The 14,581-nt window shown below is 44.2% G+C and overlaps 1 protein-coding gene and 1 pseudogene across 1 annotated transcript; one reads left to right on the top strand and one right to left on the bottom strand.

Annotated features, from left to right (window-relative positions):
* Nucleotides 1–1,370: 1,370 nt before the first annotated feature.
* Nucleotides 1,371–4,965, top strand: LOC103242608 (keratin, type I cytoskeletal 18 pseudogene; annotated as a pseudogene).
* A 7,714-nt stretch (nucleotides 4,966–12,679) lies between these two features.
* LOC119621897 (leucine-rich repeat-containing protein 37A2-like) lies at nucleotides 12,680–13,809 on the bottom strand. Its single transcript, XM_037992555.2, is given in 2 exon segments — nucleotides 12,680–13,016; nucleotides 13,018–13,809. Coding segments are annotated over 2 exon segments (960 nt in total). The 5' UTR covers nucleotides 13,707–13,809; the 3' UTR covers nucleotides 12,680–12,745.
* Nucleotides 13,810–14,581: the final 772 nt, after the last annotated feature.

The raw sequence follows: 14,581 nt of genomic DNA, 5'->3' as shown, positions 1-14,581 counted from the left end.
TTTTTAATAGAGACAGAGTTTCATGACATTGGCCAGGCTGGTCTTGAACTCCTGACCTTAGATGATCCACATGCTTTGGCCTCCCAAAGTGCTAGGATTACAGGCGTGAGCCAGTGTGCCCGGCCCCCCACCTTGTTCTAATATCAATTGTCTTTGTTCACGGTGGGCACAACGGCCTAGGAAGGGGCAGTGTCACTGCTGTCACTTTTTTATGGGGCAAGAGGCAGTTTGGATGCTTTCTTCTGTGCACAGTTTAGCTTCTTTGCTCATCGGACTTTGCCTCCTCAACAATCTCATTGTTACATGATTAGAAATGGAAAGAGGTCATTTTGACTGTCTTATCAAAAGGGATAAGGAAAATTGACTACATATATATGTGTTTATATATATTTATATATATATATTTTTATATATATGTATTTTTGAGGCAGAATCTTCCTCTGTTGCCCAGGCTGGAGTGCAGTGGCACAATCTCAGCTCACTGCAACCTCCACCTCCTGGGTTCAAGCAATTCTCCTGCCTCAGCCTCCCGAGTAGCTGGGACTTCAGGCACATACCACCACACCCAGCTAATTTTTTGTAATTTTTTTTTAGTAGAGACAGGGTTTCACTGTGTTAGCCAGGATGGTCTCGAACTCCTGACCTCACTATCCATACGCCTCAGCCTCCTAAAGTGCTGGGATTACAGGTGTGAGCAACCACACCCGGCCAAAAATGACCATATTTATCATATCTCTTTATGTCTGTGAATTCTTTCCTGGGCCTTTCCCGTTGATATTTGGTTTTATTTTGGGGATGTCAACATTGTTTAGCCCACTCATTGGTATAGAAAGCCTTAAGCGAACTCTTCTCTGTATGTTTCACATACTAATCTTCCCCTTCCTTTGTGCCTTTTTTTTTTTTTTTTTTTTTTTTTTTTTGAGACGGAGCCTTACTCTGTCACCCAGGCTGGAATGCAGTGGCATGATCTCGGCTCACTGCCACCTCTGCCTCCTGGGTTCAAGCAATTCTCCTGCCTCAACCTCCCGAGTAGCTGAGAGTACAAGCATGCATGACCACGCCTTGCTAATTTTTGTATTTTTTAGTGAAGACAGGATTTCACCATATTGGACAGGCTTGTCTCAAACTTCTGACCTCGTGATCCACCCACCTCGAACTCCCAAAGTGCTGGGATTACAGGCATGAGCCACCGTGCCCCACCTATGCTTTTTGTTTTTTGTTTTTAAACAGACAAACAAAAAACCTCATTATTATAGGGAATTAATCTGCAGTCTTTTTACTAGGTATTTATAATCTATGTGTGAGAACAATCTCAAAGGAAAGAGACCTGTATCAGAAAATTTAGCTTAAGGTATTTATTTGGACAACATTTAAATGTTTATTTTCTAAAGGTAGAAAATTTATTTCTACAGATTTATCTTCAGCTTTAAAAAAAAATTGGCCATCAAAACCTGAGTCCTGTCCTCTTGCTCTCCTCCCTGGACAGCATGAACTTCACCACTTGCTCTACCTTCTCCACCAACTACCAGTTCCTGGGCTCTGTCCAGTCTCCCAGCTGGTCAGCAGTGTGGCCAGCATCTATGCAGGCGTCAGGGGCTCTGGTTCCCGGATCTCCATGTCCTGCTCCACCAGCTTCCAGGGCAGCATGGGGTCCGGGGGCCTGCCCGCGGTGATGGCCGGGGGTCTGGCAGGAATGGGAGTCATCTAGAATGAGAAGGAAACCATGCGAAGTCTGAACGACCACCTGGCCTCCTACCTGGACAGAATGAGGAGCCTGGAGACCAAGAACTGGAAATTGGAGAGCAAAATTCAGGAGCACCTGGAGAAGAAGGGACCCCAGGTCAGAGACTGGAGCCATGACTTCAAGACCATTGAGGACCTGAGGGCTCAGATCTTTGCAAATACTGTGGACAATCCCCACATTGTTCTGCAGATCAACAATGCCTGTCTTGCTGGTGATGACTTTAGGGTCAAGTATGAGACAGAGCTGGCCATGCGCCAGTTTGTGGAGAGCGACATCCATGGGCTCCACAAGGTCACTGATAACACCAATGTCACTCAGCTGCAGCTGGAAGCAGAGATCGAGGCTCTCAAAGAGGAGCTGCTTTTCATGAAGAAGAACCATGAAGAGGAGGTAAAGAGCCTATAAGCCCAGATTGCTAGCTCTGGGTTGACCATGGAGGTAGATGCCCCCAAATCTCACGACCTCACCAAGATCATGGCAGACATCGGGTTCAATATGACGATCTGGTTCCAAAGAACTGAGAGGAACTGGGCAAGTACTGATCTCAGCAGATTGAGGAGAGCACTGCAGTGGTCACCACGCAGTCTGCCAAGGTTGGAGCTGCTGAGATGACGCTCATGGAGCTGAGACATACAGTCTAGTCCTTGGAGATTGACCTGGACTCCATGAGAAATCTGAAGGCCAGCTTGGAGAACAGCCTGAGGGAGCTGCTACACCCTGCAGATGGAGCAGCTCAACGGGATCCTGCTGCACCTGGAGTCAGAGCTGGCACAGACCTGAGCAGAGGGACAGCACTAGGCCCAGGAGTATGAGGCTCTGCTGAACATCAAGGTCAAGCTGGAGGCTGAGATCACCACCTACTGCTGCCTGCTGGAAGACAGCGAGGACTTCAATCTTTGCGATGCCCTGGACAGCAACAACTCCATGCAAACCATCCAAAAGACCACCACCTGCCGGATATTGGATGGCAAAGTGGTGTCTGAGACCTACAATGCCAAAGTTCTGAGACATCAAGCCAACAGAAGCAGGGGACCCTTTGGGGAACAGGAGGCCAATAACAAGTTCAGATGTTAAAAAAAAAAGAAAAAGAAAAAATATACTGGCATTGTTATGGCATTAACAGTTATATATATGTACTTTTTTTCCAAACAACATTTATAGCATAACTTGAATTTTCTATTCATTAGTATATACATTTTTCTCTTGAAATGTGTATTTTCTAGCTTATTGGATATTGAAAACAATCTTTGATTTATCATTGTAATTTACATTCACTATCTCTTTTCCAGCAATTATTCTTTTTTCTTTTTTGTGCAGTAGTAGAAAACAAAATCCAAGCAAGCATAGACCAGGCAAGATAGTCAGCTGTCTAGAAGTCTGGAGATTTTGTCCAGCAAGGAGCCCCCTAACAAAAGGCAGAATGTCAAACTGTGAGTGCTGACCTCTGACATGGCTCTGATACCCCAGACCCATTAAGAGAGGCTTTTCTCCCAGCGGGGAGATGATAGAATATTCTGAAAACCCATGTACCTGTTGAAAAACTAAGACCATACAAAGAAAAATTCCCCCCGAAGGGTGCAATTCTATCTGGATGATGCCCCCTCAAAATAAATAGCCTGTGAGGTTTGTGACTTAGAAGCCTTGTGATCCCTTACCTCTTTGTGTCATTTTGAAATTTTGCCTCCACTTCTGTTTCTCTGACAAGACCCATGGCCACCTGAAGCCTAATGCTGCCATGGAGTTTTGTTCTGCTCTTTGGTTGCTGCTGGGTTCTTCTTGGGTTGAAAAGAAAAATCACTTCAGTTGGTCCATCTATAATGAAATACTGATCTAATGTTTGATACTCCACCATGAAATTAAAATGAAACCGCTGTTGCCACCTCCACCCCCAGCTCCCATTTCCGAAAGTTTTATGAAGCTTCATGGATGCTTTACCTCAAAGATGCCCTTGGGCTTTCTCCAGGAGAATGATATAACCCATAGAAGGGCAGGAAGAGGTCAGCGAACCTGCTTCCTGTCCCCTGTTCCCTGCCATGCATTCAGAATCAGAGATCAGCAGATTCTGAAGTCAAGCTGCCAGAATCTCATGTGCTACCATCTCACTTTAACCACAGGCTAATTCTTTACTTTCAACATCATTGATCAAAGTCAGATTTCGTGGTGGGTGGGGGATAGTGTGGGGGTGGTGTAGGGAGAAGTAAGGAAATGCTGTCTTTTGTCAGTACAAAGCCAGGCCCCCTCAGACTCTGCTGCCCTGAGTTCCTGGAATTTAATCTCTCTCTCCATCAATTGCAGTTGGGTTGAGCAGTGAAAGTATGATGTCCAGCAACTGTAGACTGCGCTCAGAAACTTCCAGTACCAGTGCTACGCAAGGGAGCAGCAGGAGAGACAGCGAGAAGAGCTTCTGTCTCGAACCTTCACTGCTAACGTAAGCCACGTTTGCGGTGGGTGTCGGCCTGCCCTTGACAGATTGTGGGGACTGGAGTTCAGATATCTGAGCATCATCTTTTTTAGGGGGTACCTGAAAAAGATTGATGAGGAGGAAACCAACTGGAAATGACAGGGACTTTGTGCATTGTCACAGAGACTAGACCTAGACAGAATAATCAGGTAACACAAAAACCTGAAGAAGAAGTAGTTAAATTGAAGGGGACTAGGCAGAGGTGAAAATAACCTGATTGGACTGGTCTGAGACAGAAAGGTGGAAATTCACATGGTGGAAATGTGTTTCTGATCAGATAGAGACAGATTATTAGAATTTAGGCCATTTGTAGAGAGGGCAACATTTCAAAGCTGCCTGTGGGCAGTTGCCATTGTGCTGAGTTTGTGCATGGTTCTGGTGTCAGGTGCATTAAAATGTTTTTGTCCCTAGTCTGAGCAGTGATTTGAAGGAATTTGTTAACATATATTTAGGGTTAGATGGATTGTTTGCCTGAGTCTGTCTGAAAGTGTGTTGGTTTGCACATTTGATTTCTCAGAACCCATTGTCCCTGCCCTTTAGTCTTAACCGGACCGTTTCCTGAACATGGCTGTAGAACATACTGGACTTTTCTGTGTCATAATGTATTCCACTAAGTGAAGTGTGCTTTGGCTTTTTGTGTTTTGTTTTTTAGAGGTTTGTTTTCTAGAGATGTTAGCTTTCTAAGCCTGTCGTTAGAATTCACATCATTTCCCACTTTGCAGATGTTTAATCCTCAATGCTTCATCCTTGCTTTGCAGTAAATTTCCCCAAGTGTTTCAAAGTGTGCCTGTGTAGTTTTTGCTTCTCCAGAGTAAGCAATCAAGTCACAATATTTTTTTGCTTGTTTTTGTTTTTTGAGACAGAGTCTCGCTCTGTCACCCAGACTGGAGTGCAATGGTGTGATCTCAGCTCACTGCAACCTCTGCCTCCTTGGTTCAAGTGATTCTCCTGCCTCAGCTTCCCTAGTAACTGGGATTACAGGTGCCTACCATCATGCCTGGCTAATTTTTGTATTTTTAGTAGAGACAGGTTTCCCCATGTTGGCCAGGCTGGTCTCAAACTTCTGACCTCTAGTGATCTGCCCATCTCGGCCTCCCAAAGTACTGGGATTACAGGCATGAGCCACCACGCCTGGCCAAGTCACAGTGTTTAACAATTCAAAAAATTAATGAAGTATAAGACACACTAAAAGATGATGTTTGGATTTTAGATTGTTACAATTATGATTCAAGTCTTTTTTCCACCAAGGATGATCGCTCAGGATTATTTTGTTTCTTGCCAGCCTGGTGTGATGCTGTGCATACAGTGGGTTCTTAATAAACACTGACTTGTTTATTAAGAATGACCAAGAAGATGAAACTTCTTCTTGGTCATTCTGCCATCTGGAGCTATAATACATTTTTCTGAGAGATAATGGACCATCAGCCATACCTTTTCAGATGGGAGGGTAAGAAAGATTTGTAGATAAATGGCATTCTGTAAGTGCTTGGCAAATTACTGAAGAGAAGTCTCTAATTGAGTCTTTCAAACACTAGTGTCTTTTGATACACTGAGCATTAGTTGCATGCAGAACACTAGTTAAGGCACTAGGAGTAAAGCACACGAGGAAATTAACAGAACAGACTCCTACCTGTGAGGAGCTCGCCTGTTAGCAGGGCAGTTGAAAACGCACATGTGCAAAACGATTCTGAATCCGAGCAGCAAAGAAACAGTGGCATAATTTCTTTGTGACAATTGAAACTGGTGTTTAGGTGGTAAAAACAGCACTACTAGGGCTGGGCGCAGTGGTACATTCCTGTGATCCCAGAACTTTGGAAGGTCAAGATGGCAGATTTCTTGAGCTCAGGAGTTCACCATCCTGGGTGACATGTCTCAAAAAACCTTGTGGCTGATCACCTGAGGTCAGGAGTTTGAGACCAGCCTGGCCAACATGGTGAAACCCTGTCTCTACTAAAAATACAAAAATTAGCTGGGCATGGTGGTGCATACCTGTAATCCCAGCTACTTGGGAGGCTGAGGTATGAGAATTGCTTGAACCCAAGAGGCAGAGGTTGTAGTGAGCCAAGATCACACCACTGTACTCCAGCCTGGGTGACAGAGTGAGACCCTGTCTCAAAAAAATGAAAATAAGTTTGGGCACGGTGACTCATGCCTGTAATCCCAGCACTTTGGGAGGCTGAGGCAGGCGGATCACGAGGTCAGGAGATTGAGACCATCCTGATTAACATGGTGAAACCCTGTCTTTTACTAAAAATACAAAAAATTAAGTGGGTGTGGTGGCACGCACCTGTAATCCCAACTACTCGGGAGGCTGAAGCAGGAGAATTGCTTGAACCCAGGAGGTGGAGGTTAAAGTGAGCTGAGATCCTACCACTGCACTGCAGCCTGAGCAACAGAGTGAGACTCTGTCTCAAAAAAGCAAAAACAAACAAACTTTTTTGTAGAGAAGGTGTTTCTGTATGTAGCCCAGGTTGGTCTCAAACTACTGGCCTCAAGCTATCCTCTCACATTGGCACTGGTTTTGCAGTGGGAGGTTTTCCAGTGGGAGAAGGGGCATTTGTTTTCAGGATGCCAAGCAAGGAGGACTAGGTAGCTAACAATCAAAATCCCCCTCTGAATGGGAGCAATAATCGTATCTGTTACAGATGAAATGAGGAATGAAATGGTTTGTGGAAAACCAGCAGTGTCTGATAATCCTAAATGTTAAGTATTGTGTATATTTTTTCCCTGATTTTAAAATGCTTCACTTTCATTTAGCTACACAGGTCCAGACTGCTTTTTAAAAATTATCAGTCACTTCATTGGTTCTAACAGTACAAAGCTCCATAATTTTAGAAACTGAATGACTCTGCAATGTAGAAAGGCTATACCTTATTCAGATAGAGCACAGTCACATGCTGGTTTGTCTGTGGCACATCAATATCATCCCAAGAATGTAACCACCAAGAGAGAACAAGATGAAAATCCAGGCTTTATCCCTATTGAATTATTTATCCCAATATTAGAATATTAGTGAGGTAGGTGTGGCCACACTGTGATGGCAAATTGAACTTCGGTCACAAACACGCCTTGTTGCCCCCACAGTCTACTGACATCAGCTTCCTTTACATAGCAGTGAATGCGCAAAAGTTTGCACAGTTGAGGGTATTGTCATCACGTTTTGGTATATACTGGAATCCTGGCAGCTTCTTCTCTGATTCAGAGAGGCGTAAACATTAAAGATGAAAAGAACAAGTCGGGTCTGTCCTTTGGGGTGATTTAGGGTGGCTGTTTAAATTTGTAATGGTTGAAAAGTCTTGAGAGTGTCGCACCCGGAAACTCATGCTTTTCTTCTCTCAGCTGCAGCTTATTCTTCTCACCTGTGTAACAAGCTGTACTCCCTTCTCACAGAAGCTTAGCATTTCTTCCTCTGCCCCATAACATTTTTTCAATACTTACATTTATTAGGTGCTATTTATATTCTAGGCATACTTATACAAGTGAGATAATGTGGCCGACTGCCACTGCTACTACTTGAGACCATCATTGCAGCAGTTACCACTGTTACTGCTTAAGACCATCATTACAGCAGTTACTGTTACTGCCTGAGACCCTCATTACAAGACTGAACTAAGGGAGGAATGTAGAAATGAAAACTTAAGATAAAATAAACTGTATTAAGGAAAGGCTACTTAAGACAAAAACTGTTTCAAGGAAAGGCTAGCATGGGGAAGGAGAGCTCCCTGCTTCTAGTGAGCAAAGGCAGCCCCTGAGCTTCTGTAGCCCTTTGTATTTATTGGGTAACAACAGCAAGGAGGAGGAGGTAATGATTGGTCAGCTGCTTAATTGAGCACAGGTTCATATTGTTATTAACAGGCTTCAATTATGCCTAATCATAAGAAACATTTGTGTGGCCTCCAACGTCTCCCCTTTTTGTTTTTAAATTAATTGAGCAAGTTAATTGCAGGCTGAGCCTTAATTACCAGTTGGTGAGCCACCTTCATTTTTCTTAGCCTTTATTCAAAATGGAGTTGTTCTGGTTTGAATGCTTCTTACATATGTCCCCCTTCCCTTTTACAAGAGGACCTTTAATCCTAAGGGTTGCAGAGGGACGAAGGTCCATCTTCTGCAACTTCTTCATGCTGAATAGGGGTGATGATATTCTTGCCTAACTATTAGGGTCTCTTGTATTCAGGGTAGAGAGGAGCTCAGTCAGAAAGCATTGGTCCGTTAAGCATCGATTGTACCTCTGAGTTCCAGCAAAAGGTGAAACCCTGGTGCTCCAGCAGTTTCTGAGCTTCCTGTGTGGTTTTCTTGATCTGTCCCCATATTATGGGGGTTGATGTCAGCGTGACTCCAGTCGGTTCTTGTTCTGTCTTCACATTCAAATTCAACGGGCTCATGGCTTGTACTGGGGAACCAGGTCCATGGTTGGGATCCATGGGTCCCTCCAGTCTCCTGTTCCATGGTCCAAGACACCTTGAGGGCACCCACATGGTGGTTCATCTTCTGTAAAGACACAAGCATACCCTCAACCCCACATCAGTAAATCTAGCGAAACAGAAGCAAAAAAACTTTTGTGGCTGTAGCCAGGAGGCATGCCATTGCTGAAGCATTTGTTCTACAAGTTGCAACTCAGCTTCTGCCTCTTTGGTTAATTACTACAGGGTAAAACTTTCCACTGATAATGAGAACCAGGCTCTTTCTGATTAACAGAAGGCACAGTGAAAGAAAATTGAGGCTTATCCTTTTTGTACAACAGTATAGCAAAAAGCAATCCTTAAACCTTCAATTTGCACTGTACAGGTGGGACCACTAGATGCTATGGGTTGTGATAGCTAGATATCTCTCCTAGTTGCACTTCCAAATCCCTGGCCTCCTCCCTTCTTATGTAGAGAAGGGTACAATATACAGGGAATAAGCAACAGTTGAGCAACAGATTCTCCCAGCTCAAAAACCCAAAGATCTTGTGACATTACCACTACCTGAATCTCTCCTTCACAATCAGAATCAACAACTCCTGGGCCTGTAAGTTAAGACAGCTTTTACCAAAATCAATCCCATGTATCTTGTTGGCAGAGGTCCCCAAATACCAATGGGAATCTTAGTGAGTTTGTTTCTTTCAATTAATGTAATTTGTTCTCTAGCTAGGAGATCTAATGCTGTGTTTCCAGGTGTTCCTGGGGAGAGGGAGTCAATATGCCTCCAGAAACCCACCCCTGAAATGGAGTTGTGGCCTGGACAGGGAATGCCCTCATAGTTTGAGGTGCCCAGGTCCAGGCCCCCTTTTCACTTCCTGATGGGGGTGCTGTTTTGATGAAATTTTGAGTGGCATTGATTAGCCCAAATGATCTCCTTTATTGCAATGAGGGCAAAGTCCTGGCATTTTTTCTGTTGTGGGGTGGGAAGCTGCATTATAAAATCCCTTCTGCCCAGAGGTCTGATGGTGTTCTTTTTTGAAAGGTTCAGTTTTTTTACACTTATAACACTTTCCCACTTTAGGGTTTGACCCTTGGCTTCCTTTAGATCTGTCAGCTACCAAATTAGCCATTACCTGAGTCAATACTGCAGAGCAATGAAGCTCAGTTCCTACATCTTGACAAGCTCCGAGAAAACCTCTCAAGTCGTCTGCACAGCTCACAGGTGCCAGCACATGTTTACAATCCGTGAAAGCCAAAGCTCAAGTTAGCCTTTCTGTAGCCACAAAAGAAGATGGTACAAGTCAATTTTCATCCTCCCTCTCCTATTCACCACTTTTGATAGGTGCTGTAGGTGGGGCAAAAATTATCTCAGACCCTGAACTAACAAAAAGATGGTACATACCAAACTCCAAACAAAAAAGAGAAAATAACCAAATTCTTCCTCATGTTACCCTGATTCAAAAATTTCCCATTCTTTGTACCTCTAGGGCACTGACCAGTACCTTTTTAGAGCACTGATCTTATGTTGCTGCTGGCAGACTTCTTGTTCTGGTTGGTTTTTAGTTTTTTTTTCCTCTGGGCTTTAGGGTTTTTTTTTTTTTTTTTTTCTCCAGCAGACCATCCTCTTTCAAGTCCCTATAGGACCCTATCTGTCCCTGAGAATCTCTGCTAGTCATTGCTAGTCTCTACTAGTCTCTACTTTTGTACCTCTTTAGGGCACTGACCTTATATTGCTAGTGTTTGCTAGTCTTTATCCCTATCTGTTCCTATGGTACCTGTTAGTTTCTGCAAGTTCCTGCAAGTCCCTTTCTTTTTCTACTCATCTCTCCCTTCTCATCTCATCTCTACCTACTCATCTCTACCTATCTCTATTTGTCTCTATCTCTATTTATCCTTGCAGGCTTCTTCAGGTCCCTTTGGGTCTCTTCAGGTCTCTTTTTTTCCCTGATATCCCTGTTTGGGTGCCACTTGTGGCCGGCGGCCACTACTACTACTTGAGACCATCATTACAGAAGTTACTACTGTTACTGCTTGAGACCATCATTATAGCAGTTACTACTGTTAAGTGCTTGAGATCATCATTACAGCACTTACTTTTACTGCCTGAGACTGTCGTTGCAAGACTGAACGAAGGGATGAACGTAGAAATGAAAACTTAAGACAAAATAAACTGTTTTAAGGAAAGGCTAGCATGGGGAAGAAGAAGAGAGCTCCCTGCTTCTAGTGAGCAAAGGCAGCGCCTGAGCTTCTACAGCCCTTTGTATTTATTGGATAACAAGATCAAGGAGGAGGAGGTAATGATTGGTCAGCTGCTTAATTGATCACAGGTTCATGTTGTTACTGACAGGCTTCAATTATGCCTAATCATAAGAAACATTTGTGTGGCCTCCAACAAGATAACATGTCCAAAGTTCTTAGAATAGTGCTTGGCCTATGGTAAATGCTCAATACCTGTTACCTCCTATAAGATCTCATTTTCATTTTTCTAACAACTCTTGTGATGTGGATACTATTATCATTCCTATTTTGTAGATGAGGAAGTTGAAACTCAGAGATGCTGGGTAATTTGCTTGGGTTCACATGGCTAATAAGTGGCAAAACCACTTACAAGCTTTGCAAGTAATTTTCCATGAAGCTCTTCATTCCCCTGTAATAGGAGCTGAATGATGACAATTTGGCTTTGTGTGCATTGTATCTTACTTTCTAACTTGAATAGGACCTTTAGAGAAGAGAGCTCCATTTCCTTCTGAGAATCCCACACTTTTGGAACTCCTGGCTTTACCACCTCTGGACATCCCAAGGTTTTATGCTCACTGGCCAGTGCACATGTGACATCATGATGGCTGAGCACCGGCACTGTGTCCAGCCCCCTGCTAGGTGCTATATACATTGTCTTTCATTTATTTCCCAAATGCCCTTGTGCTGTAAATGCTACCCAGAAAGGGTCATGTTCATTATTCAAGTCACTTCACCAGAAACTGACAGAGCCAGAATTCAAACCCAGGTCTGCCTGATTCCAGGCTCCTTGCTTCTTCCATTGTTCCTCATTACCAGGCAGTCTTCTTCAAGGTTATTCTCAGGGCTTTAATTAAGATATAGGCTCACCATTTCAGATTCTCTAGACTTTGCCCCTGTAAGAGGGTTTACGTGATGCAGTCAGAGGTCTTGTATTGAGGAACTTCATGTGGAGAGGTGTGTTCTTGTGGCTCATGGACATACGTAGATGAATAAAGGAAAGGGGTTACTCCCTCCCCAAGTACATCACACATAATTGGATGAGGGTCTAGGTCACTTTGCTTATTTCTTTGACTACCTTCCTCCAAGGAATCAGTTTTCCCTGCCTGCCTTGGGATTCTAGCATAGATCATTTTGAAGTTTGTCATTTAAATATATTTTCACAGCCTGCTTTGGCCTTTTTTTCAGCTAAAGTTGTTAAGATTTCAGTACATTTAGGACAGTGATGACATGCCCCAGTCCTGTCATCCTGTCTCCTCAGTTAATAGAAAGGAAACAATGCCTATCTGTCTGGACCTGTATACAAGAATTTGGAGAGAAAAAACAAGATTAGAAATATTCCCTTATTTTGTGAGCTACCTTTATTCCATCCCATTGTTCTACAGCAAAAGGCTTCTACAAAAATAGTGGGTTTTCTTCTTCTAATAAGGGATATTTTAAAAAAATCATTTAGGACAATACTTTTTAAACTTTGAGAGTCTTTGAGGCTAATAAAAATCTTGCCACATTCTACTCCCATAAAGATATCAAAAAGGCCATGGACTGGGAGTCAGCGCACCTTAACGTATGAAATGAAGGACCTGAACCAGAAATGGGAAGGATCAGCTAGTGCAGTGTCTACTGTGAATCTAGAGGCGCTTGAGCCAGGCGCGGTGGCTGGTGCCAGTAATCCCACCACTTCAGGAGGCCAAGGCAGACAGATCACTTGAGCCTCAGGAGTTCAAGATCAGCCTGGACAACAAAGCGAGACCCCCATCTTTACAAAAAACCTTTTATATATATATATATATATATATATATATATATATATATATATATATATATACACGCACACACACACACACACAAAATTAATTTTAAAAAGTCATATCATTTGTTTCGTGGAAAAGAGTTGCTGTAGAATCCTCAAACTTGAGCTGTTGAGTCAGTTCCCTCTTGTGCAGTTAAAGCCTTATTTTGAGCATAACTTTCAGTCTGCACCCGTGAATCCTGAGTAGGTTCTAGTTCAGCAGGTAGACCTGTGACTTCAATCAGGTTTCGATGCTGAGTTAGAACTTGGTCTGGATGAGGGGCTGTAGTCTTCTCCAGGGCTGTAGAATGTCCAATCTCTGTAGCAAGCCCCAGGTCTGGAGGCTGAGTTGAGGTCTCCTCCATGGTTGGAGATGGTTTAACCTCTAGTAGGTTCTGTAGTTATGGTAAGCTCCAGGTCCAGGGGTTGAACTGTGACTTGAGTCAGGCTTGAATGCTGAGCCTGACCTTTGTCTGGAGACGGAAATGTCACCTCAGGGTGTTTTGGAGGAGGAGCTGTAATCGTCAGGGCTGTAGAAGTTTCAACCTTTGTAGTGGATTCAGGAGTGATGGTAAGCCCCAGATCCAAAGGTTGAACTGTGAGTTGAGTCAGGTTTGAATGCTGAGCCTGACCCTTGTCTGAAGGTGGAAGTGTCACCTCAGGATGTTTTGGAGGAGAAAATGTAGTCGTCAGAGCTGTAGAAGGTTCAATCTCTGTAGTGGATTCTGGAGTGATGGTAAACCCCCGGTCAAAAGGTTGAACTGTGGCTTGAGTCAGGTTTGAATACTGAGTCTGAACATGGTCTGGATGTGGAAATGTCACTTTAGGGTGGTTTGGAGGAACTATAGTCTTCTTCAGGGGTGTAGGATGTTCAACCTCTGTACTGGGTTCTGGAGTTATGGTAAGTCCCAGGTGCAAAGGTTGAACTGTAATGCTGGGTGACACTGAATGCTGAGCTTGATCCTGGCCTAGTGTCGCAACTGCTACCTCTTGATATATTGGAAGTTGGGGTACAACTTTCTTAGGAGGCTGAGTTGGGGTCTCCTGCATGGTTGGAGAAAGTTCAACCTCTGTCATGGATTCTGGATTGATGGTAAGCCCCAGATCCAAAGGTTGAACTGTGACACTGGGCAATATTGAGTGCTGAGCTTGATCCTGACCTTGTGTTGGAACAGTCACCTCGTAGTGAGCTGGAGGTTGAGCAGCAACCTCCTTAGGTGGCTGTGGAAGCTGAGCTGGTACCATCTGCTGTCTTGAAAGTTCTCTGTCCTTAGGGGACTCTGGAGTCTGAACTGTGGCCTCCTGCAGGGTTGGAGAAGGTTCTGCCTCCACTGGGGGCTCTGGAATCTGAGCTGGAGCCTTTTGCTGAGTTAGATATAGTCCAACTCCTGAGGGAACTCTGGAGGCAAAGGTGGGGCCATCTGCTGGGTCAGAGAGGTTTCTATCACCATAGGGGGCTCTGAAGACTGAGCAGGGCCTGCCTGCTAGGCTGGAGAGGATTCTACCTCTTCAGCTGGCTCTAAAAGCTGAGTTGGGGGTTGCTGTAGGACTGGAGATGGTTCGACCTTCTCAGGTGGCTCTGATGGCTGAGTTGGTATCTCCTGATGCAGTGGAGGACTGACCTCTTCAGTGGACTTTGGAGGATGATCTGAGGCTTCCTACTGGGTTGCAGATGGTTCAACCTCCTTAGGGGGCTCTGGTGACTCAGCTTGGAACTCTTGCTGTACTGGAGAAGGTTCTACCTTCTTAGGGCGACCTGGAGTCTGAGCTGTGGCCTCTTACTGGACTGGAGGTTCAATCTTTTCAGGAGAATGCAGAGATGGGGAAGGGAGATCAGGCTGGGCTAGAGAAAAGTCAGCCTGCTCAGTGGGAATAGGAGGGTTGTCCTGCTGGACTGGAGAAGTTTCAACCTCCAGTGACTGCTGAAGGTATGGGAAGCTCCATATTCACAT

The sequence above is a fragment of the Chlorocebus sabaeus genome, chromosome 16 (assembly GCF_047675955.1).
Source record: "Chlorocebus sabaeus isolate Y175 chromosome 16, mChlSab1.0.hap1, whole genome shotgun sequence".
Taxonomy (NCBI): Eukaryota; Metazoa; Chordata; class Mammalia; order Primates; family Cercopithecidae; genus Chlorocebus; species Chlorocebus sabaeus.
This window is presented reverse-complemented; position numbering and strand designations above follow the sequence as displayed.